The sequence below is a fragment of the Pristiophorus japonicus genome, chromosome 11 (assembly GCF_044704955.1).
Source record: "Pristiophorus japonicus isolate sPriJap1 chromosome 11, sPriJap1.hap1, whole genome shotgun sequence".
NCBI classification, from domain to species: Eukaryota; Metazoa; Chordata; class Chondrichthyes; family Pristiophoridae; genus Pristiophorus; species Pristiophorus japonicus.
In genome coordinates this window covers 88,666,297-88,691,155 of record NC_091987.1, presented here as the reverse complement: position 1 = coordinate 88,691,155, position 24,859 = coordinate 88,666,297, and the positions used below count along the sequence as shown (strand labels likewise).

Here is a 24,859-nt window from a genome sequence, read left to right as displayed (position 1 = left end):
GCAGATGACACTAAGCTGGGTAGCAGTGTGAGCTGTGAGGAGGACGCTAAGAGGCTGCAGGGTGACTTGGACAGGTAAGGTGAGTGGGCAAATGCATGGCAGATGCAGTATAATGTGGATAAATGTGAGGTTATCCACTTTGGTGGCAAAAACACCAAGGCAGAATATTATCTGAATTGCGGCAGATTAGGAAAAGGGGAGGTGCAACGAGACCCGAGTGTCACGGTACATCAGTCATTGAAAGTTGGCATGCAGGTACAGCAGGCGGTGAAGGTGGCAAATAGTATGTTGACCTTCATAGCTAGGGGATTTGAGTATAGGAGCAGGGAAGTCTTACTGCAGTTGTACAGGGCCTTGGTGAGGCCTCATCTGGAATATTGTGTTCCGTTTTGGTTTCCTAATCTAAGGAAGGACGTTCTTGCTATTGAGGAAGTGCAACGAAGGTTCACCAGACTGTTTCCCGGGATGGCAGGACTGACATATGAGGAGAGACTGGATCGACTGGGCCTGTATTCACTGGAGTTTAGAAGGATGAGAGGGGATCTCATAGAAACATAAAATTCTGACGGGACTGGACAGGTTAGATGCAGGAAGAATGTTCCCGATGTTGGGGAAGTCCAGAACCAGAGGACACAGACTAAGGATAAGGGGTAAGCCATTTAGGACTGAGATGAGGAAAAACTTCTTCACTGAGAGTTAAACTGTGGAATTCCCTACCACAGAGAGTTGTTGATATCAGTTCATTGGATATATTCAAGAGGGAGTTAGATATGGCCCTTACGGCTAAAGGGATCAAGGGGTATGGAGAGAAAGCTGGAAAGGGGTACTGAGGTGAATGATCAGCCATGATCTTATTGAATGGTGGTGCAGGCTTGAAGGGCCTACTCCTGCACCTATTTACTGTGTTTCTATGTTTATCTGGGTGATAAAGCCTTCAGTAAAAAGAATATTGCAGAAGGCTATATCTTTGAACTATCTGCGTACAGTACAGATATATGTGGTGGTTTCTAATGGTTTTGTGTACAGTACTCCCTGCAAATGTTGAGACATTCTAATGAACACCTATCCTAACTTCTGAAATGCAGTGTAACCCAGCCATTGCAGAAATTTTTTTCATTAGTATGCAGCAATAGAAATAATGGACTTAATTTTCCCCAAAGCATTTTTTTGCGCACGCCACAAAAAATTGTTGTAAGTTTCCCCTTAGGATCTCTTCATTTTGCCGTTGCCTAACCCGAGGGGGGGTGGAACCTTGATCTACGCCAAAAAGATCCGGCTGCCATGGTAACCAGGGACACAAGTATACAGCCACCTCACAACACATTAAAAGAATTGAAGAACACATATACATGCAGCATCCCGAATCCGGAACCCTTGGGACCGAGGCCATTCCGGATTTTGCGTTTTTCCGGACTTTGCAACGTCTTTCTGACGTCATGAATCCGGAAACACTCGAACCCAGGTTTGGGCATTTCCGGATTTCAGAATGTCAGAAGGGGGGGGGGGCGGGTGCTCGCCGAGGAGCTGCTTCAGTCGCCGACTCCATCGATGAGGCCGTTTGGCGGGCCCCTGCCGCCGAGGAGCTGATCGGGCAGGGCCCTGCCTCCAAGGAGGAGCTGGGCGGGCGGGGCCCTGCCGTCGAGGAAGTGTTTGGGCCTGGCTCCGCCGCGGAGGTGGTGTTTGGGCAGGCCGGCGAGGAGGCCCCGAGGTCCAGCAGCGGCGGCGGTGAGGTGAGGTCGGGCTGCGGCGAGGGGCAGTTAGGCGAGGCCTGAGGTCGGACAGTGACAGCAGCGAGGTGAGGGGCGGTGAGTTGAGGCGAGGCCCAAGGTTGGGCAGCGGTGGGACCTCGAGGTCGGCAGGTCCGGATTCCGGAACTCCGGATTTTGGACGCAGCACCTGTAAGAGCAACTTACCTCCAACCATGTCGGAAAGGTTTGCCAGTCCAGTCCCATTCTCAGTCCCCACCTGTTCGATTCGTCTGCCGGTGAATTCTCCCGCCCCAAGCCCTGGCCAAGTGGCCTCCCAGTCCGCTCCCCTGCCCTTAGCCCAGGCCGAGTGGTCTCCTCCCTCCCGGTCCCCGCACCTAATTACACCCGAAAGGCTCCCCCCCACCCCCTCTCTTCCTCCCCCCACCTCTTACCTTTCCTATTGCTGCTGTCCGGGCATCTGCTGAATTTACCTGCTTTAACTCTCCGCAATGGTTTTCTCGAGAGGCCACATACGCTGGCCTAAGTAGAAATGGAGTAACTATTAGCTGGCCAAAGTTACCTAAATGACCAGAATTGACCAGAACCCCACTTTGAGATAAAAAAAAATTACATTTCTTTTTGGTAAGTTAACTGATTTACGCTGGTGCAAACTAATTGGGGAAACTGGGGATTTTTAAGTTAGGCCAGAAAAAGCAGCCTACTCCAAAACAATATGGTGCAAATACTGGGAAAATTGAGCCCATCGTGCTAGCAAACTGACAAATAAAGATGAGGAGAAATCTGATGATCCCTATCTCCCTGGAATCTGCTCACATTCCTCAGTTTGAATACCTACCATATAAAATGTACTCATTTCATTAATAGTACGCTAATTTAAAGGCTTCAACTCTGAGGACCTTTTAAATCCTAGGATGTAATGTCTTAATGGACCAGAAATCCCGGTCGGCTGCTTCCGAGGAAAAAACTTTAAAAAGATGCGCACTTACCTGAAGCTGCTGCACCCACGCGAGTTCCCGGTACTGAGGCCTCCACTGACTGCACGTTGCAACGCGTGCACATCAGGACGTGCGCAGGGCTGGAGTTGCAGTCACATGGGGCTCAAGTTTCGGACCCCCGCTAGAACAGCGCACATCAGAGAGGCCCACCTAATTTGTGGAACAGAAATTGCGCCGAATACTTACCTCGCGATTCTCAGTTATCAGTAGGCCCGTTTCCAGCTCGGCATGGCGCAGCAGGAGCTGCTGGGGACAGAGCTACAGCCCTGCGCCCAAAAACAGTGCTGGCAGCTGCGCGCGTGCGCAGTAGTTCCTGGTTCTCCCAGCGCGTCCTGTCTCCAGGCGACGACCCTATCCCTGGCCGAAGGGACGTCGCCCCCTATCCCGGGCCAGTGGCCTAACTGCCCTTACCTCTTCCGCGGCAGGGGCAGCCCGCCTGGCATCTTCTGGGGGCGGGCCCCGCCTGAAGTCCTCGTTGGCGGTCCGGCATCTCCTGGGGGCGGGCCCTGCCCGAAGTCCTCGTTGGCTCCAGTTGACAGATCGGAAAAGCCGGTTTTCAGCGCATTCATATTGTACACACTCAGTTTGGACCCGGGAGGCCAGAATTTTTACCCCAATACCTTAAACCAGATGTTGAAAATCTCACTGGCCTGAAGCCCACCGATCAATTATTATTTGGCTTTTTAATGTCCAAAATGTTCCCTTTGAAGACCAAAAGGCAGGTGGATTATACAGACTACCTCACTCAAGAGTTCCAATATCCAGTTTTGCCCAGAAAGATTACCTCAGCTTCCTCCACTTCACTAGCAGCATCTTGTGACACAGGATGAGCACTGCAGTACAATGTTAAATACAGGTAGATGTATTCTATCTGCAGACCTGAATATTCAGGTGCTGGTACATAATTTATGACCCGATGCCTTATCAGAAGCCTGGTGATGAGGCAACTGGATATGGGTGTGAAAGGAATGGACGCGAATGAAGGAAGTCCAGCTGGATCTCAGCAGCTATAGTTAAGTCCAACACAGCGTGTAATTGTGGCTATGGTTACAGTGCAGGGAGCGAACAACTCAGCAGCTACACATAAGGATGTGGCACACCACAAGTGCATTCATGTTTTCAAGCACACATACTGTGTAATCACAATCTGTCTTCACATGGATTTTACTTCCATGGTTAGTTTTAATTACCTCAAGGCTTGATAATTCACTGCAATAGAATTTAAAAGCAGCAAATCACTGCGGTGAGTTACTACAGAGGTAATAGCAGGACTAACAGCGTGAGGATTTATTGAAATTGGAACAGAAAATTGTTATGGAAGGAGTCCTGTGAATGAGTCTCTTCCCCCTAACCCTCCAATCCTATAAAAAACGTTTGCAGACACTTACAAAGAAGTTAAGTCTGGTAGATTTGTTAAAGAAGCAGCAACGTTAATGAAAGAACCTATATAGTTTTTATCTACTGAAAATTTTCCAATCAGCAACTGTTACCCGCTTTCAGCTGGTGAGGAGGAAAGAGTTTCAAGAAAAGAGTTTCAAGAAAACAGAGTACACTGCAATACCTGTAAATGAAAACACGGTCATGCTCAGTATCTGACTAGAATGTACAGGATACAGACTCGACCCAAATCACAGTTTGAACATCTTCAGGATCATCCAGAAACTTAAGACAATGACGTGTCAGAACATTGACTACTCTCATACAATGTTCCCTCCAATTTTTATTTTTGATGCACGGTCCCTTTAAATTTATTGTGTAGCCACGCACGGTATCTTTTCCAGCAGAACAGCTGATGAGCAGCCTGCGCGGGACCTCCTGATCGCTGCGCAGACATGCAGCTTAGGGGGAAACATTTGCTCTCATCGCGTTCACCAGAGAGTTTACAGTAAATGCCTTTTCTACCATGATACAGAGTCATCAAAGCTCAGAGATAATATTATCAGATACTCATGCCAGCATGGATCTCTGTCTGTACATTCCATTAATAAAATGGGTCATATTAAAAAGTTGTAGACTATCACTGATAGTCTAATTTACTCTGCAGAGCTCCACAACAATCCAGCAGGAACTCCAAGTACTTCAGGAATGTCATGCGCAAGTGACAGATGTGCATTTCCCCAGAAAAATGTGAAAGTGCATTTTAATAGGAAGAACAATGAAAGGAAGTATACCAGTAAGAGTATTACCCAGAGTGGAAGAACATCTGGACATACAGATACACAGCGAGGAAATTATCATAAAAAAGGCAAATAGGATTCTAGGTTTTATACATAGGAAACTGAATATAAAAGCAAGGAAGCGATGCTAAATTTGTACACGGCATTGGTTAGTCCACTGTTGGAATAATGTGTGTCGTTCTTATTGGAAGGATTTTGCGGCTGTGGAAAGGATAATGTGAAGATTTACTACAATGATACAAATAAAAAGTTATAGTTATGAAGAAAGCCTGGAAAAATAATTGGGACTTTAAAAAAAGCTAGAACATAGAAGATTAAGGGGGAAGTTTTTAAAATTCTGAAAGGTTGTTTCCAGTGGTTGGTGAATTGGCAACTAGGGACAGAGACTAAAAAGTATTAGACAATTAAAGGCGGAAGTTAGAATTTTTTTCATAGAGAGGGTTATTAGAACATGGAATGCTTTACCACAAATGACTATTCAGGCCGAGGCTATAATATAATTTAAAAGGAAATTGGATACATATTTAAAAAGAAATCAAAAGGATATGGAAAGGGCAGCAAAATGAGATTATGGTAGAGAGCATTAGTTGCCTCCTTCTGGGCTGTCATTTTTATGATTCAGTTAAGGACTTTATTCCTAGATGCAATCTGCATTAGCCAAAGCTAAAAAAAATACACTGATTCTGAACATCCCCACCTTTCATCTGCGTTTTCAGCATTCCCCCTGCTGCATTCTTTCACATAATCCATACAAGGACTTCAAATTGCTGCTCAGAATTACCCAAAAGTGTCACATAGGAGAGTTATGTGAGCTGTAAAACAGCAAGCTGAAACTGAGAACGGTATTGTATAGTGCCTAGAATGGGCAATTAGATCAATTAGAAGCTTAATAAACAAAGACAGAATGTAACCTGAGAAGTAATTACTTCATATGAAAGGCTGTTAACTTGCAGAATATAGTCTGTTCCTGATAATTCAGTTTTTTACACTAAAAATTGACATATCAAATCATTCGAATTAAACATCTTTAAATTAAAAGCACAGTGAACTAGAAGCCCCCAAAAATTGAACAGAGATTCAATAGGTGCATATAAAGAAAGATGAAAATGTTCAAGTACTGAACATCAACCTTAATGATGGGCGACTAGTTAACATAGAAACATAGAAAATAGGAGCAGCAGTAGGCCATTCAGCCCTTCGAGTCTGCACCGCCATTCAATATGATCACGGCTGATCCTCTATCTCAACACCATGCGCCAAAATTTCCACAACCCCTTTTTCTGACGCACTTACCTGAGGTGCGCTGACTTTCTGCACCTAAAATGGCGCCAAGATTGTAGCTCCTTATTCTCCCCGCTCCGTGGACCGTCCTAGGGCGTGGCATGGCGTGGCAATCACATTGAGGGGGGGGAGCTATAGCCCTGCGCCGAAAACAGTGCCGGCAGCTGTGCGCACGTGCAGTGGAGTCTGCGTGCATGCGCAGTAGCTCCTCGCCCTTCCAGCGCGTCCCGATGCTCGCCGCCCCTATCCCTGGCCGAAGGGACGGCTCGAGATTCAACGCCCCTGTCCCGGGCCAAGTGGCCTGCCACACAGGCCGGTCGCTGCCTTCCCTGCCTCAACCACGCTCCACGATCGGACACCCTGAGGCATCCAATCTCCCGCATCTTCCAACCCCAAGACCTCCGATTCCACCCACGAGACTTCTGTTCCCCCTCCCGGAGGCCTCTGATCCCCCCCCTCTGGCCTACAATTGCCTTCCTGGCCTCCCCCCCCCAATCCCGATGCTCCTCCGGCTCCTGAGTCCCAACCCCTGCCCCCCCCCCCCCCCCCCCCATGCTCCTCTGGCTCCTGAGTCCCAACCCTGCCCCACCCCACCGATGCTCCTCTGGCCCCCGAGTCCCAACCACTCCTGCTCCAATGCTCCTCCGGCCCTCTATGCTCCTCTGGCTCTCGAGTCTCAACCACCCCTCCCCTGATACTCCTTCAGCCCCCGACGCTTCTCCAGCTCCTGAATCCTGACCTCCGCCCCTGCTGGAAAAGTGTTCACATTTGGGGATGTTGGACGAGGAAAAAATTGGCTGTGAAACCTTCTTCAGTAAAATCGACCCCTAAACCTAACTACCTAAATTCACACCTGATGATCTTGGAGAGTTCAAGACTCAAACCACTCTGAGGGTTACAGGAAACAGGTTGGTGCGAGGAGACTTTTGTTCGGGGGGGGGGGGGGGGGGGGGAAAGAGTTTTGATCGGGGGGTGGGGGGTGAGGAAGGAGGAGAGTTTCTTTAAATGATTTAGAAAAATAACAAGGTACTTGAATTAGAAAAGTTGTCCTTAGACCGTCTGCTGATAAGAGCAGTAAGAAAGGCAGTCAGCACCATCAAAATTCAACTTCTGATATGATATTAAAAAGTGCATATTTTATATTAGTGGAATGTGTAAATTATGCAAAAGTTACAGTACAAGATCTGTATTAGTTGTTTGTGAAGGTGTTTAGTGCTTTGCAAGATCCTCTCTGCTTCCCTTCCCCCCCCCCCCTCCAATCTCTGGCTACCTGCGCTGCTTTCTTAGCTCTCCGTAAGGTTTTTCTGTGCGGACACAAGTGGCCACATATGCTGGTCTAAGTTAGCTTTGAGTAACTATTAGCTGGCCAAACTGGCTTAAATGGCCAAAACAGGTGTAGGTGGCTGGTAATGCCCCCTTTTGAACAAAACAAAACTAAACTAAAAAAATCCAAACAACTCACTTACACTGAGCAAATTAAATGTGCAGAATTGCAACTTTTAAGATACTCCAGAAAAATCAAGTTGCTCCAAAAAAAAAATCGGAGCAACTCCTGGGGAAACTTGGGCCCCATATTCCCGTTTTATCCCCATACCCCTTGATGCCTTTTGTTTCTAAAAATCTATCTATCTCCCTCTTAAATATATTCAGTGACTTGGCCTCCACAGGCTTCTACGGTAGAGAATTCCACAGGTTCACAACCCTCAGTGAAAAACTTTCTCCTCATCTCGGTCCTAAATTTCCTACCCCGTATTCCGAGACTGTGACCCCTTGTTCCAGACTTCCCAGCCAGGGGAAACATCCTCCCCGCATCCATTCTATCCAACCGTGTCAGAATTTTATACATTTCAATGAGATCCCCTCTCATTCTTCTAAATTCTAGTGAATACAGGCCTAGTCGACCCAATCTCTCCTCATAAGACAGTCCTGCCAACCCAGGAATCAGTCTGGTGACCCTTCGCTGCACTCCCGCTATGGCAAGTATATCCTTTCTGTATATTCCTCCTGTGTGGCTCAGAGACATGGACCATGTACAGTAGACACTTCAAGTCGCTGGAGAAATACCACCAGCGATATCTCCGGAAGATCCTGCAAATCCCCTGGGAGGACAGAAGCACAAACATTAGCGTCCTCGTCCAGGCCAACATCCCCAGCATTGAAGCACTGACCACACTTGATCAGTTCCACTGGGCTGGCCACATAGTTCACATGCCAGACACGAGACTCCCAAAGCAAACGCTCTACTCTGAACTCATCCACGGCAAACGAGTCAAAGGCGGGCAGAGGAAACGTTACAAGAACACCCTCAAAGCCTCCCTGATAAAGTGCGACATCCCCACTGACACCTGGGAGCCCTTGGCCATAGACCGCCCCAAGTGGAGGAAGTGCATCCGGGAGGGCGCTGAGCTCCTCGAGTATCGCCACCGAGAGCATGCAGAAATCAAGCGCAGGCACTGGCAGGAGCGTGCAGCAAACCAGGCTCCCTGCCCACCCTTTCCCTCAACGACTATCTGTCCCACCTGTGACAGAAAATGTGGTTCTCGTATTGGACTGTACAGCCACCTAAGAACTCATGCTAAGAGTGGAAGCAAGTCTTCCTCGATCCCGAGGGACTGCCTATGATGATCCTTTCTTAGGTAAGGAGACCAAAACTGCACACAATACTCCAGGTGCGGTCTCACCAAGGCCCTGTATAACTGTAGTAAGACATCCTTGCTCCTGTACTCAAATCCTCTTGCAATGAAGGCCAACATACCATTTGCCTTCCTAACTGCTTGCTGCACCTGCATGTTTGCTTTCAATGACTAGTGTACAAAGACACCCAGGTCCCTCTGTACATCGACATTTCCCAAGCCATCACCATTTAAATAATACTTTGTCCTTATGTTTTGCCTACCAAAGTGGATAACTTCACATTTATCCACGTTATACTGCATCTGCCATGTGTTTGCCCACTCACTCAACCTATCTAAATCGCCTTGCAGCTTCTTTGCATCCCCCTCACAACCCCACCTAGTTTTGTGTCGTCAGCAAACTTAGACATATTACATTTGGTTCGCTCATGCAAATCATTTATATATATTGCGAATAGCTGGGGCCCAAGCACTGATCCCTGTGGTACCCCACTAGTCACTGCCCGCCACCTCGAAAAATACCCTTTTATTTCTACTCTCTGCTTCCTGTCAGTTAACCGATTTTCAATCCATGCCAATACATTACCCCCAATTCTATGTGCTTTAATTTTGCACACTAACCTCTTATGTAGGACTTTATCAAAGGCCATCTGAAAATCCAAATACACTACATCCACTGGCTCTCCCTTATCTAATTCTATCAGTTACATCCTCAAAAAAACTCCAGTAGGTTTGTCAAACATGATTTTCCTTTCATAAATCCATGTTGACTTTGTTTAACCCCATTGATATTATCTAAGTGTGCCGTTATCACATCCTTTATAATACTCTAGCAATTTCCCTCGTTAACCTTTTCTATTGTCTTGGCCAACACTGTCCTCTCAACCAACAGTTCTAGAAAAATGTCTCACATTGCCCTGTCATTCATCTCATGCACTGCTGTTTGTAGAATACTGCTGGCACAAAATGGCTACTGCATTTGCCTACATAACAGTACTTCAATGCACGTCAAAAGAAAGTTATTGTGTAAAGTACTTTGAGATATTTCAATGCAATAAGGCATAATAAGACAAGTATTATTATTCCTACCCCTATATCTTATGTGTTTAACCTATTTCAATTGCAAGTCCCTGATTGGATCTCATGTTGCAAGAATGTGGTCTTCATTTGAAAGCACCATCATCTCTGATCCATCTAATAGCGGTTATAATGCAGTATGTAGCTGACCGTGTGCTGAATAAAACTCTTGTCTATCACCTCAGACCCTATTCAGCCAGAGGCAGCAGACCACATTGCAACCACATTAAAATAAAGACTTTATTGTGCGCTGCCTCAAGTAAAATGTCTTTTTTGCAGTTTAGAACCTCACCGTTCTTAGCATTTATTCATTCACTGAACTGCCGTTCTGACTGAAATCCTTAGTCTCTGGAAGACACCAGACTGGAGATTTTATCACAGCCGAGCTGAGAGTGGAGGTGACCACAGAACAGAGGTGGCAGTAAATGAGTGAATATCCTGGAAGTGGTTCAAACAGGAGATGATGAAACATGAAATCCTTGTACAATACCTGATTCATTGGATGTAGAGTACGAAACAAGGAACCCTCGACCAGAGATGTGAATCCCGCTCATGAACTGAACAGTGACTTCATTGCTCTCCGACTCTATAGCCTTTTCCCACTGAATTCCAAGTCCACAATATTTATCTGAAAAACCAACAAAACACTAAGAACAAGCTTTTAAACAAATCATTCACATTACACAGAACAGAACAGACAGAAAGCAACAGTTTTGTCAGTTATAGTTATAGGTATCGATTAGAAACCCAACGTGGAAACTCTTTTATAATAGCCTGCACTGATCAAGTCTAGAACTCAGGCTAAAAAGAGGTCTCGAGGGAACATCCAAAAACTCAAGGTACACATATGCAAGAGATCACCAGCTATCCTATCCTAACTTTTTTCCCTCCATTCCTAAAGGAATTGACTTCTTTCTGCCATGTAGTTCTCCATGCTTTCGAGTTGACCTCCAGTATCTCACCCAAGAAACCATTCTAAAAGTGTGACCCCAGGCAGAGTATTCAATTGTAAAAGGCATCACAGGAGTTCAATTCAGACATTCTGACGAAGGGTTGTCGACCTAAAACGTTAACTCTTTTTTTCTCTCCACAGATACTGCCTGACCAGCTGAGATTTCCAGCATTTTCTGTTTTTATTCGAGTCCAATTCAGAGTTTGCTTGACAGCTACACACACGCACGTTCCAGCAGAGACCACTGGACAGCAACCTGGAACAGAAATCTCAAGATGAATTTTACCCTCCATAATTTGGGCTAATTGAAGTGCATTAACTGTTGCCCCAGCTGTGATCGGCTGCTTAGCAGAGAACAGGAATTGAAACCCGACTTTCTGGTCTGTATACCTTGGTGTTACACTGGGCTGTGCTTTCACCAAATAGGCTATCAAGTGAGCTCTGGGGACCAGCTTCTATACAACACAGGCGAACCAATAATTCCAGAGTTCATTCGACCCATCACGGTGAACTTTATCACTCAGGCTTGCTTCATTCGTGGGATAAAACCTGAACTGAACAGCTCCCCTTGAACATCCTCAGCTGAAATACTCTGGAAATATTCAAACACTCAACTCTCATCTGTCATGTTAGGGTCATCTATTAACCAAGCAGTGCCAAGACAGTGCTACAGAATGAGGCAATGTCAGCTCTGCTTGGGCTGTATTCTGCCCGAGTCTGCTCCTCTTAATTCAAAGCTGTTTAATTCAAATTATTTTTCAAGCAAAAATGTCTCCTGTGCAGTTTGATTGGAATTGCTTAATTCGAATAATTTATTTTGGTACAAAAAATGAATTTGGATTTCAGACCCTTATTTAACAGCAAAGAGACAAGGCTGTAATTAAAGTCTAGTCTTATAGTCAAGGGAGAGTGTGCTTCCCAGTTCCCAGGAGATCTTTCAACCAGGTTTCAGTATGTAAAAGAGGCAGCAAAACCATCTTAGTAAAAGCCCTCCAAAAATCATTTTTAATTCATTACATTTGTTGAGTAACTCAATTTCATGTGTAATATGCTATGTGTCATAAGAGCACAAAACTAAATGCAAATAACTTATAACTATCATCATCTTCTAAAGAGTTAAAACAATTTATTGCTTTAATCCACTTTTCCAACTCGGATTTCTGATAGCATTCTCATCTACTTCATGGCAATAGTGCACTGAGCTATTCATTTTTTAATTGAATAAAGATCTTGGTTGCCTCTAACCTAATATTGAACATAACCGATAAGATCAGTCGGTACCAGAGGATCTGCTTTGTTATTCAGAAGTTTGATGCGGCAAGCTAGCTGCATTCAATGAACACATCATGAAAACCATGCAGAATCCAGAGGAATGTGATAGAATTCCCACATTTTTCAAAGGAGCCCCGGGAACTACAGTACAGGTTGAACCTCCCTTATCTGGAACCCTCGGGACCTGGCCTGTTCCGGACGAGGGGTGGTCATGTGAAATTGGATGGTACAGGTACTGAGCAAGGGGATATTGGGGCTGGCTGGTTTGGGGCTTGGAGTGCGGCAGAGAGATCATGGAGGAGGCGGTGGATCGTGGGTTCAAACCAGCTATTTCGGGAGTTGGCAGCGAGGAAGGACTTCAATTTGTTCATGTCAGAGTTCTGTGCATGTGCAACCCGGTGACCAGGAATGATTCTGGATGAGGGGTGGTTCCGGATATGAGAGTCCCAGATAAGGGAGGTTCAACCTGTATTTAACTCTTACACTATCAGGCAACAATTTTATAAAAGAGCAAACACACAGGAGACATAATTATTGTATTCCTAACACAGATGAGACTGCACACAGGGAGGTTAAAGTAACAGTGACCTCAGTCTTTATTAAGGCACTCCAGAGTGAGGAACAGGCCTCAGGGGCCGGCTTATATACAGTGGTTCCAAGGGATGCTGGGATCCCTTGGGACTTCAGGGGATGCGCTCCCTGGTGGCGGAACATGGGAGTGCATGCTTTACAAATACACATCACTCTCCCCCCAAAGTCAAAGTGAAAACTATTTACAAGGTGAGGCGGTCGGGAGCCTTTCATTCCCTGGTGGACCGCCTCGGTACAAATGTCTGTTCTGGTGTGTTGGCTGTGCCCTCGCTGGGCTGGTGTTTTGTTGGCCCTGCAGGGCTGCTGGGTGAGCCTGGCCTTGCTGGGCGTGTAGGGTTCAATTTCATGGTCCGGGGTGGTGTCGTTCATCTTTTGGGTGTGTTGTGGGCTCGAAAAAGGTGGTGTTTGCTGTGGGTTGTTCAGGGCAGTCTGTGAACCGCAGCCTCGTTTGGTCCAGGTGCTTTCTGCAAATTTTTCCATTATCTAGTTTGACGACAAACACCCTACTCCCTTCTTCAGCTATCACCGTGCCCGCGATCCACTTGGGATCATGTTCATAGTTTAGCACATATACAGGGTCATTCAGATCAATTTCCCGTGACACAGTGCCGCGACCATCATTTACATTTTGTTGCTGCCGCCTGCTCTCTACCTGATCATGCAGGTTGGGGTGAACCAGCGAGAGTCTGGTTTTAAGTGTCCTTTTCATGAATAGCTCAGCCGGGGGCACACCTGTGAGAGAGTGGGGTTTCGTGTGATATCTATGCAGTACTCGGGACAGGCGGGTTTGGAGTGAGCCTTCAGTGACTCGTTTAAGGCTCTGTTTAATTGATTGTACTGCCCACTCTGCCTGCCCATTGAAGGCTGGTTTAAACGGGGCCAAGGTGACATGTTTGATCCCATTGCAGATCATGAATTCTTTAAGTTCGGCACTGATGAAGCATGTCAGGCAGGCCGTGGGTGGCAAACATGGCCCTCAGGCTTTCAATGGGGGCAATGGCGGTGCTTCCCGACATTATTTCACATTCGATCCATTTTGAAAAAGCATTCACCACCACCAGGAACATTTTACCGAGAAACGGGTCCGCATAGTCGACATGGATCCTCAACCATGGTCTGGAGGGCCAGGACCACAAACTTAGTGGTGCCTCTCTGGGCGCGTTGCTCAACTGAGCACACACACTGCATTGCCGTACATAGGACTCTAAGTCAGAGTCGATACCGGGCCACCACACGTGGGATCTGGCTATCGCTTTCATCATTACTATACCCGGGTGTGTGCTATGGCGATCAGAGATGAACATCTCCCTGCCTTTTTTGGTTAGCACTACGCAGTCTGCGTGAATGGACAGCTCGTCCTTTCGCCGCTGGAACGGCTTGATTAGCTCTTGCATTTCAACGGGGATGCTGACCTAGCTCCGATGTAGTACACATTTTTTTTTTTACTAGGGACAGGAGAAGATCTTGGCTGGTCCAAGTCCTAATCTGGTGGGCCGTGACTGGTGATTTATCATTTTCAAACACTTCCATGACCATCAACAAGTCTGCGGACTGCACCATCATCAACAAGTTTGCAGGCTGCGCCATTTCCACCCTCGTGGTGGGCAATGGTAGCCAACTGAGAGCATCCGCACAGTTCTCGGTGCCTGGCCTGTGGCGGATGGTATAGTTATACATTGATAGAGCCAGTGCCCACCTTTGGATGCGGGCTGAGGCATTAGTATTTATCTCCTTGTTTTCAGCGAACAGGGATATGAGGGGCTTGTGATCGGTTTCCAGCTCAAATTTGAGGCCAAACAGGTACTGATGCATTTCTTTTTTACCCCGAACACACACGCCATCGCCTCTTTCTCAATCATGCTGTAGGCCCTCCCGGCCTTAGACAAGCTCCTGGAGGCATAGGCGACAGGTTGCAACTTCCCTGCAACGTTAGCTTGTTGTAATACACACCCGACTCCATACGACGATGCATCACATGCTAGCACGAGTCTTTTACAGGGGTTATACAATACAAGAAGCTTGTTGGAGCATAAATGTTTCTGGCTTTCTCAAAAGCAATTACATGTTTTTTTCCCCAAACCCAGTTCTCACCTTTACGCAATAACATATGTAGGGGCTCTAAGAGGGTGCTTAACCCCGGTAGGAAGTTACCAAAATAGTTGAGGAGTCCCAGGAATGACCGCAGCTCCATGACGTTCTGCGGCCTGGGCGAGTTCCTGATAGCCTCTGTCTTGGCATCTGTGGGCCGAATGCCATCTACCACGATCTTTCTCCCCAAAAACTCCACTTCTGTTGCCATGAAGACGCACTTTGACCTCTTCAGCTGCAGCCCTATCGCAATCCAGTCGCTGGAGGACCTCCTCCAGGTTTTGTAGGTGCTCGACGGTGTCCCGACCTGTGACCAATATGTCATCCTGAAAAACCACCATGCGTGGTACTGACTTGAGTAGGCTCTCCATGTTTCTCTGGAGGATCGCTGCAGCTGACCGAATTCCAAACAGGCATCTGTTGTAGATGAACAGTCCCTTGTGCGTGTTGATGCAGGTGAGGCCCTTCGAAGATGCCTCCAGCTCCTGCGTCATGTAGGCTGAAGTCAGGTCGAGCTTGGTGAACATCTTGCTTCCTGCCAGCGTCGCAAATAGGTTGTCTGTCCTAGGTAGCGGGTATTGGTCCTGTAGCGAGAAACGATTAATAGTTACTTTATAATTGCCGCTAATCCTGACCGTGCCATCACTTTTGAGTACTGGAACAATTAGGCTGGCCCACTCGCTGAATTCCACTGGGGAGATGATGCCCTCGCGTTGCAGCCTGTCCAGCTCGATTTCCACTCTCTCCCTCATCATGTGAGGTACTGCTCACGCGTTGTGGTGAATGGGTCGTGCCTCTGGGACCAAGTGGATCCGCACCTTTGCCCCGGAAAAGTTTCCAATGCCTGGCTCAAAAAGGGAAGGAAATTTGTTAAGAACCTGGGTACATGAGGCCTCATCAACATGTGATAGCGCTCGGATGTCATCCCAGCCCAGCCAGCTCCTTCCAAGCAGTGTGGGGCCATAGCCCGGGACAATCCAGAGTGGCAGTTCATGCACCATGTCCTCGTAGGTGACCTTGACCATGGCGCTGCCCAGGACAGTGATGAGCTCTTTGATGTACGTTCTCAGTTTCGTGTGGATGGGGCTCAGGGCTGGTCTGAGTACCTTGTTGAACCACAGTCTCTCAAACATCTTTTTACTCGTGATGGATTGGCTAGCACCAGTGTCCAGTTCCATGGCTATGGGTAAGCCATTCAATTTTACATTTAGCATTATAGGTGGACATTTCGTCGAAAATGTGCGCACCCGTGTACTTCAGCATCTGCCTCCTCTCTGAGGCTCGAAATTGCTTTGATCCACCATGGACCGCTCTTCCTCTGCCACGTGGTGGTTAGCAGGTTTTGCAGAGCTTGCAGCTTGTCTGCAAGCTCGTTGGAGGTGCCCCCTTGTTCCACAGCTCTTGTAAACATACCCTTTGACACGGCATGAATAGGCTGAATGGAAGCCTCCACAATGCCAACAAGGTGTGAATTGCCTTGCATTCATCCTTTGTTGCGAACTCAGTCATCTGGGTCACCTGAGGCCTGCTGACAGTTGCAGACTCATGGTTTCTGCCCTGTACATTTCTGCTCGCATAGTTCCAGTTAATTTATGAACATTGCTAGCACTTGTGTGCTGAGAGATTTGTTTGGTGTTATCACTGGTGGTCATAAGCATCTGTGCTATCGCAATGGCCTTACTGAGGGTCGGTGTCTCTGCAGTCAAAAGTTTTCGTAGGATGGTCTCGTGGCCAATGCTCAGTACAAAAAAGTCTCTGAGCATCTGCTCCAGGTAGCCATCAAACTCACATTGTCCTGCAAGTCGCCTTAGCTCGGCGACATAGCTCACCACTTCCTGACCTTCAGATCGCTGGCACGTATAGAACCGATACCTCGCCATCAGCACGCTCTCCCTCGGGTTAAGATGCTCCCGAACCAGTGTACACAGCTCCTCATATGACTTATCTGTGGGTTTCACTGGAGCAAGAAGGTGCTTCATGAGGCTGTAGGTCGGTGCCCCGCAGGCCGTAAGGAGGGTCGCTCTCCTTTTTGCAGCGCTTCCTTCTCCGTCCAGCTCGTTGGCTACAAAGTACTGGTCTAGGCTTCCCAGTCCTCACCCTCCGAGAACTTCTCCAGGATGCCCAGAGTTTACTGTATCTTTGCGTTGGAGTCGTATACTCGTCGCCAGTTATTGTGTTCCTAACACAGGTGAGACTACACACAGGGAGGTTAAAGTAACAGTGACCTCAGTCTTTATTAAGACACTCCAGAGTGAGGAACAGGCCTTAGGGGCCGGCTTATATACAGTGCTCCCAAGGGATGCTGGGATCCTTTGGGACTTCAGGGGATGAGCTCCCTGGTGGCGGAACATGGGAGTGCATGCTTTACAGATACACAACAATAATAACCCAGTCTTCTGTGCTACTGTTCCCTCTTAAAATAAACAGCTTATACTGAAGACTGATATATCATTGACCAGTTAGATGGCACAGCTTGTACCGAAGAGAACAGTTTCAACTTCATGACAGTGCAAATGAAGTACTGTAATTTGTATGTAAAGTCACTCAAAGCATACTTGGGAAAATGCTACGAGACCACCTCCCTGAGGTGTGATAATGATCAACCGCTGTTAGATGGTTTCACACACTTGGCTGACATTCCACTGGGTTGACATTCATTTCAGCACTCTACATTTGAATTCCGTCCATCATCGCACTATGCCAAGTCCTTTGAAGATCCTAGTTGTAGCCTCCTATCTGTTTCTCTACCACACTCACTGCTCTAATCACCCCCTTATAAAGTGCATCACAAGATAGTACGTGCAGGGAGAGGGAGGAGAAATAAGGATTACTGTGGCAACTATGTCAAGGTATCTTGTGCCCTGATGTCACAGTTCAAATCAGTGCCATCTTCCTAACTAGAAATCAAGAGTATGACACATGGAAGTAAGATTATAACCTTTTTGTATAAATCAAGTTTTATTAGGGTAGAAATCGCAATGAAATTTTACTGTAGAATTGCTTAATACACTCTCTCAAATATTTTAGTGCTGACAAATATTTTATAAATGGTTAACCTCCCTCCCATTAAAATACCATTGGGGAATTTGATGAAACATTGCACATTTATAATGATAATCTTGCTCTCTCTAATTTCTATTCTTCTAAAACTTTCACTATTTTGATGACTTAGTCCCAATCAGAGTGAAACTGTTAAGCAAATCATATGTACTCAATATACTCCAGATAAATAAGGTCACTCTTCAATTACTCTACAATTAACAGGAGTGATGCTTTACTTACCAATTTCACTTCGGCTTGGACCAATCCCATTGTACAGTCTTAAATAACTCATGTGACAAGAGGTAGAGTCTTCAATATCAAAGTCCCCAAATTTAAAAATAATTCTCTGACTGGGCTGTACCCGGATTTCCCACTCACAAACGGTGTTATTGGGGTAGGTCTGGGGATAATTTATTGATGCAAGAGTTCCACTCCCTGGACCAAGAACAGTGTGTCCACAACCATCACCTGAAATGAATAATAAATATTTCAAAAAGTTGTAATAAGCAAATTACAAATTGTAAATATAAAAAATTGCCACAATACAATGCAGTATAAGCTCCCTCAATACAAAAATATTTTTAACTTTTAGGAATTGGCATATACTAGAAAGGGTGCCATGAATGCACTTCAACATCACGGAGATCTCTCAGTGTCAGCAATATACAGTGAAGAGAATCCAGTGACTGATCTGTGGCCCCTACTGTGAAGGATATTTTCAGGAGCCTTTGCTCAGTGGTAGCACTCTTGCCTCGGAGTTAGAAGATTATAGTTTCAAGCCTCACTCCAGTGACTTGAGTACATAATCTAGGCAGTACCAAGGGAGTGCTGCACTGTTGGATGTGCTGTCTTTTAAATGAGATGTTAAACCGAGGGCCTCTCTGCCCTCTCAGGTGGGCATAAAAAAATACCATGGCCACATCTGAGTAAGAGGAGCAAACTTCTCCAGGTGTCTTGGCCAATAGTTATCCATCAATGTACATGACTGGTCATTACTAATTGCTCTCTATAGAACCTTCCTTGTGTGCAAATTGGCTACTACATTTCCCAACATTACAACGGTGACTACACTCTTAAAGTACTTCATTGGCTAAAGTGCTTTGGGACATCCTGAGGTCAAGGAAGGCACTATATAAATGCAAGTTCTTTCATTTTTTCATTCAAACCCCGGATGTGAGCGTTACTGGCATGGCCAGCATTTTATTGCCCATCCCTAATTGCCCTTGAAAAGATGATGGTGAGCTGCCTTCTTGAACAGGCTGCAGTCCATGTGGTGAAGTTATTCGCACAGTGCTGTTCGGTAGGGAGTTCCAGGATTTTGATCCAGCGACGCTGAATGAACAGCAATATATTTCCAACTCAGGCTGGTGTGTGACTTGAAGGGGAACTTGGAACGTGCTGTCCTTGATCTTCCAGGTGGTAGAGGTCACAGGTTCGAGGTGTACTGTCGAGGAAGCCTAGGCGAGTTACTGCAGTGCACCTTGTAGATGGTACACGCTGCAGCCATGGTGCACTGGTGGTGGAGGGAGTGAATGTTTAAGGTGGTGGATGGGGTTCCGATCAAGCGGGCTGCTTTGTCCTGGAGGGTGTCGAGCTTCCTGAGTGTTGTTGGAGCTGCATCCATCCGGGCAAGTGGAGAGTATTCCATCACACTCCTGACTTGTATCTTGTTGATGGTGGAAAGGGTTTGGTGAGTCAGGAAGTGAGACACTCACCACAGAATACCCAGCCTCTGACCCGTTCTTGATACTAGGATAATGGTGAATCTTTTGTGCTATGCCTGCTCATACCCTGTACTTCAAAAATGAAATATCACAAATATAGATTTTTGCTTTACAAAACTTGATTGTGGCTGGATAGAGCATCTTGAGCAATATGAAAGAAGATTACTTGGGTGAAGTATAGGTGGAGAGAATCTGGGATGATGAATTAAGAGTATAACAAATGAAATATATTGTACAAATTTTATGTGTATTAGTTTAAAAGCAACTTGCCTACTGTGCGCATTGGTACCAATAAGCTAAATAAGCCCAGTGACAACATTGTATTTATTTCATATTTGTACCACAGATATTATATATTGGCCACTAGTTAGCTGGTCTGACTGAACATGAACTATACAGCACAGGTCAAATCTAATGCATTACCTCACGATGGCACAAGTGGATTGGCATATAAGTTCCATGCTATGCCACAGAGAACTAAGATGCCAATTTGTGCCCATTTTTCCTCTACGTTAAGTTGCTGTTTTCAGCTGGAAGGCTCTAAGCAAAGCCACATCCCAACGTCTCCAAAAGTGGAGAACAGAGTAGGAAACACAAGGAAAAACTGAATTCTTATACATTTCCTAAAGGTTGAATACTGTAAATAGAAACCTCTCATCAAAAGGGACAGATAAAGAATGTTCTTATAATGTGTTAGCAGTACTAATACACTAGACTGCTAATTTTCCATTTAAATTCCACATCCCATTCACCACCTTAAACATTCACTCCCTCCACCACCAGCGTACAATGGCTGCAGTGTGTACCATCTAGAAGATGCACAACTGCAACTCGGCAAAGCTTCTTCAGCAGCACCTCTCAAACCCGCGACCTCTACCATCTAGAAGGACAAGGGCAGAAGGCGCATGGGAACACCAGCACCTCCAAGTTGTCCTCCAATTCACACACCATCCTGACTGAGAAATATATCGCAGTTCCTTCATCGTCGCTGGGTCAAAATCCGGGAACTCCCTCCCTAACAGCATTATGGGAGCACCTTCACCATATGGACTACAGAAATAGGAGGTGGGTGGAGTGGATTGACCTATCCACCTCCACGGAGGTGTGTGGGGGGCCTGACCCATCCACCTCCATGGCACGAACGAACCTGGTATTGCAGTACTTCCAGGAACGGTGCAGTGGCTCTAGGCCTTTTGGCTAAGAGCATTGGCGCAGAGTGATCCTTGATGTGTGCAAGGTGACCTCTGGCGTTTGTGATTTGACAAAGAATTGGAAAGATTGGCAACGAAAAATTTTTAAAAAAAAATATGGACTACAGTGGTTCAAGGCAGCGGCTCATCACCACCTTCTCAAGGGCAATTAGTGATCGGCAATAAATGCTGGCCTTGCCAGTGACGCCCTCATACCAGGAATTAATTAAAAAAGGATACCTCAGACAAATCTAAGATGGGACCATTCACAATCTTTTCAAACCAGTTGATCTGAATTGGTTTAAAATAATACAAACTGAAACCTGTGGGAACATTTCCACAACCAGAAGTATTGCTCAAATATTAGAAGTGAGACAAATGTAAAGACCCTCATGGTCAAGTTCATATCTAGTCTTCATTTGCATCAATGGAATTCACTCTTGTACCTTTCAGCATTTCCTCCAAAAATATATTCACTGTCCATTTTTGTGGTGAAATATCCATAAAATAGAACTATTGGGCCCAAGTTTCCACAAGAAAAAAAACGGGTGCCCCTCCAAGCTGGGCACCCGTTTTTCGCGCCTAAAAAAATCCTCGGTATTCTCCATCTACTTGCAGGTCCTCTGGCTCTCGGCGCAGCCAGCACGAGCTGTGGGGGAGCGGAGCCAGGTCCCTGCGCTGAAAACAGTGCCGGGACCTCTGCACATGCGCGCTACATCGGCACGCAAGTGCAGTAGCTCCAGGCGCTGAACTGTGTGGGAGGGGCCCGAAGCATGCAGCCCCTAGCCCTGGCTGAATGGCCTCACTGGGGCTGCGTGAATAAGGCTCCTCCCACGGCCAGCTCCTGCTCCCCCCCCGCCCCCGACACCCGCTCCCCCCTGCCTCCGGACCAGACCCGACACCCACTCCCCCCCCCGCCTCCGGACCAGACCAGACACCCGCTCCGCTCCCCCCCCCCCGCCCAGATCCGACACTTGCTGCCCCCCCCCCCCCCGCCGACCAGACACCCGCTCCCCCTCCCCCCCTCTCTCTCTCTCCCCCTCTCCCCCCCCTCTCTCTCTCTCTCCCCCTCTCCCCCTCAGCGACACGAACGGCTTTCTCCACACGCCCCCCTCCCCCCACCCTCCCGCTCAGCGGCACGAACGGCTGCAGAATTCTCCCTGGCTGAAGCACTTTCACACAGGTAGGAAGATGCTTTATTTAATCTTTTCTTGGCTTATAAATGTTTATTCAGGTTGGATTTATTTGTATAATATTTGTAGAAGTATAAATAAGGATTTATTGTCGAATTTAATGAGTTCCCTCCCCCCCCCCCCCTCCCCCCCACCCCCACCTCGTTCTGGACGCCTAATTTGTAACCTGCGCCTGATTTTTTAATGTGTAGAACAGGTTTTTTCAGTTCTACACAAATCTTCACTGGCTCCATTCTACTTTAGTTTGGAGTACATTTTCACTGTGGAAACTTTCAAATCAGGCGTCAGTGGCCGGACACGCCCCCTTTTGAAGAAAAAATTCTGTTCCAAAGTAGAACTGTTCTACCTGACTAGAACTGCAGAAAAAAAAATGTGGAGAATTGCGATTTCTAAAATAGTCCGTTCTCCACCAGTTGCTCCTAAAAATCAGGCGCGAATCATGTGGAAACTTGGGCCCATTATATCTATCTCTTGCCGGCCATCTGTGATAGGCATAATTTTCTCCTGCACGTGTCGATCTTTTGTTATGCCTGTTCTGATCGCTGCAACATTTATTTTTCATAAGAAAGTAGGCTGAGGAGAAAGTGCCATTTGCCCCACCAAGCATATCCCTTTAATACTCTAGGATCTCCTGGGCCAACAGCATCTGCATTTCCAAGTCAGGATGGTGTGTGAATTGGAGGGCAACTTGGAGGTGCTCGTGTTCCCATGCGCCTGCTGCCCTTGTCTTTCCTATACCGCTTGGTCGATTATTCCAGACATATAGGCCCGGATTTTGCCGGTGAAGTGACAGTGCACGCTGCCAACCTCAAAGAAACCTGCCCACAAAGATCGAACGATCTCTGTGACATGGATTTCACTTTTCCTGACGTTAATTTCATTCTGGTACCATCTATAGGGGATCTCCAACAACAGTGATATCATTAAACAGGCTAGCAGCCAACCACATTGAAGAATTCTCACAGACAGCAAACCAGGAAGTATAAAGTACTGATTATCCATCACTTTTTAATCATTTTTTAAGAGAGCAAAATAAAGATTGGGACATACAGAATTGATTATGGTGGAAGCTGAAATATCAAACAACCTTTAAAAAGAATTAGTTAAAAATTCTATGGAATTTGTACCAATAGAGAAACATAGAAACATAGAAAATAGGTGCAGGAGTAGGCCATTCGGCCCTTGGAGCCTGCACTGCCATTCAATCAGATCATGGCTGATCATTCACCTCAGTACCCCTTTCCTGCTTTCTTTCCATACCCCTTGATCCCTTTAGCTGTAAGGGCCATATCTAACTCCCTCTTGAATATCTCCAATGAGCTGGCATCAACAACTCTCTGCGGCAGGGAATTCCACAGGTTAACAACTCTGAGTGAAGAAGTGTCTCCTCATCTCAGTCCTAAATGGCTTGCCTCTTATCCTTAGACTGTGTCCTCTGGTTCGGGACTTCCCCAACATCGAGAACATTCTTTCAGCATCTTTCCTGTCCAGTCCCGTCAGAATTTTATATGTTTCTATGAGATCCCCTCTCATTCTTCTAAACTCCAGTGAATACAGGCCCAGTGAATCCAGTCTCTCCTCATATGTCAGTCCTGCCATCCTAGGAATCAGTCTGGTGAACCTTCGCTGCATTCCCTCAATAGCAAGAACGTCCTTCCTCAGATTAGGAGACCAAAACTGAACACAATATTCCAGGTGAGGCCTCACCAAGGCCCTGTACAACTGCAGTAAGGCCTCCCTGCTCCTATACTCAAATCCCCTAGCTATGAAGGCCAACATACCATTTGCCTTCTTCACCACCTGCTGTACCTGCATGCCAACTTTCAATGACTGATGTACCATGACACCCAGGTCTTGTTGCATCTCCTCTTTTCCTAATCTTCTGCCATTCAGATAATATTCTGCCTTCCTGTTTTTGCCCCCAAAATGGATAACCTCACATTTATCCACATTATACTGCATCTGCCATGCATTTGCCCACTCACCTAACCTGTCCAAGTCACCCTGCAGCCTCTTAGCGTCCTTCTCACAGCTCACACCACCACCCAGCTTAGTGTCATCTGCAAACTTGGAGATATTACACTCAATTCCTTCATCTAAATCATTAATATATATTGTAAATAGCTGGAGTCCCAGCATTGAGCCCTGCGGCACCCCACTAGTCACTGCCTGCCATTCTGAAAAGGACGTGTTTACCCCGACGCTCTGCTTCCTGTCTGCCAACCAGTTCTCTATCCATGTCAGTACATTATCCCCAATACCATGTGCTTTAATTTTGCACACCAATCTCTTGTGTGGGACCTTGTTAAAAGCCTTTTGCAAGTCCAAATACACCACATCCACAGGTTCTCCCTTGTCCACTCTACTAGTTACATCCTCAAAAAATTCTAGAAGATTTGTCAAGCATGATTTCCCTTTCATGCTGACTTGGACCGATCCTGTCACTGCTTTCCAAATGCGTTGCTATTTCATCTTTAATAATTGATTCCAACATTTTCCCCACTACTGATGTCAGGCTAACCGGTCTATAATTACCCGTTTTCTCTCTCCCTCCCTCCTTTTTTTAAAAAGTGAGGTTACATTAGCTACCCTCCAGTCCATAGGAACTGATCCAGAGTCGATAGACTGTTGGAAAATAATCACCAATGCATCCACTATTTCTAGGGCCACTTTCTTAAGTACTCTGCGATGCAGACCATCAGGCCCCGGGGATTTATCAGCCTTCAATCCCATCAATTTCCTTAACACAATTTCACGCCTAATAAGCATTTCCTTCAGTTCTTCCTTCTCACGAGACCCTCGGTCCCCTAATATTTCTGGAAGGTTATCTGTGTCTTCCTTCATGAAGACAGAACCAAAGTATTTGTTCAACTGGTCTGCCATTTCTTTGTTCCCCATTATAAAAATTCACCTAAATCTGACTGCAAGGGACCTA

General features: G+C 46.4%; 1 protein-coding gene across 3 annotated transcripts in view; it reads right to left on the bottom strand.

The window, feature by feature from the left end:
* Positions 1-24,859, bottom strand: part of dcbld2 (discoidin, CUB and LCCL domain containing 2) — a 136,360-nt gene that overhangs the window by 92,364 nt on the left and 19,137 nt on the right. For all 3 annotated transcript variants that reach the window (XM_070893701.1, XM_070893702.1, XM_070893703.1), the window contains exons 2-3: positions 18,058-18,285; positions 10,363-10,500 (exon numbers count right to left, since the gene is read on the bottom strand). In XM_070893701.1, the coding sequence (XP_070749802.1) occupies positions 10,363-10,500; positions 18,058-18,285 (366 nt within the window). The remainder of the gene's footprint in view (positions 1-10,362; positions 10,501-18,057; positions 18,286-24,859) is intronic.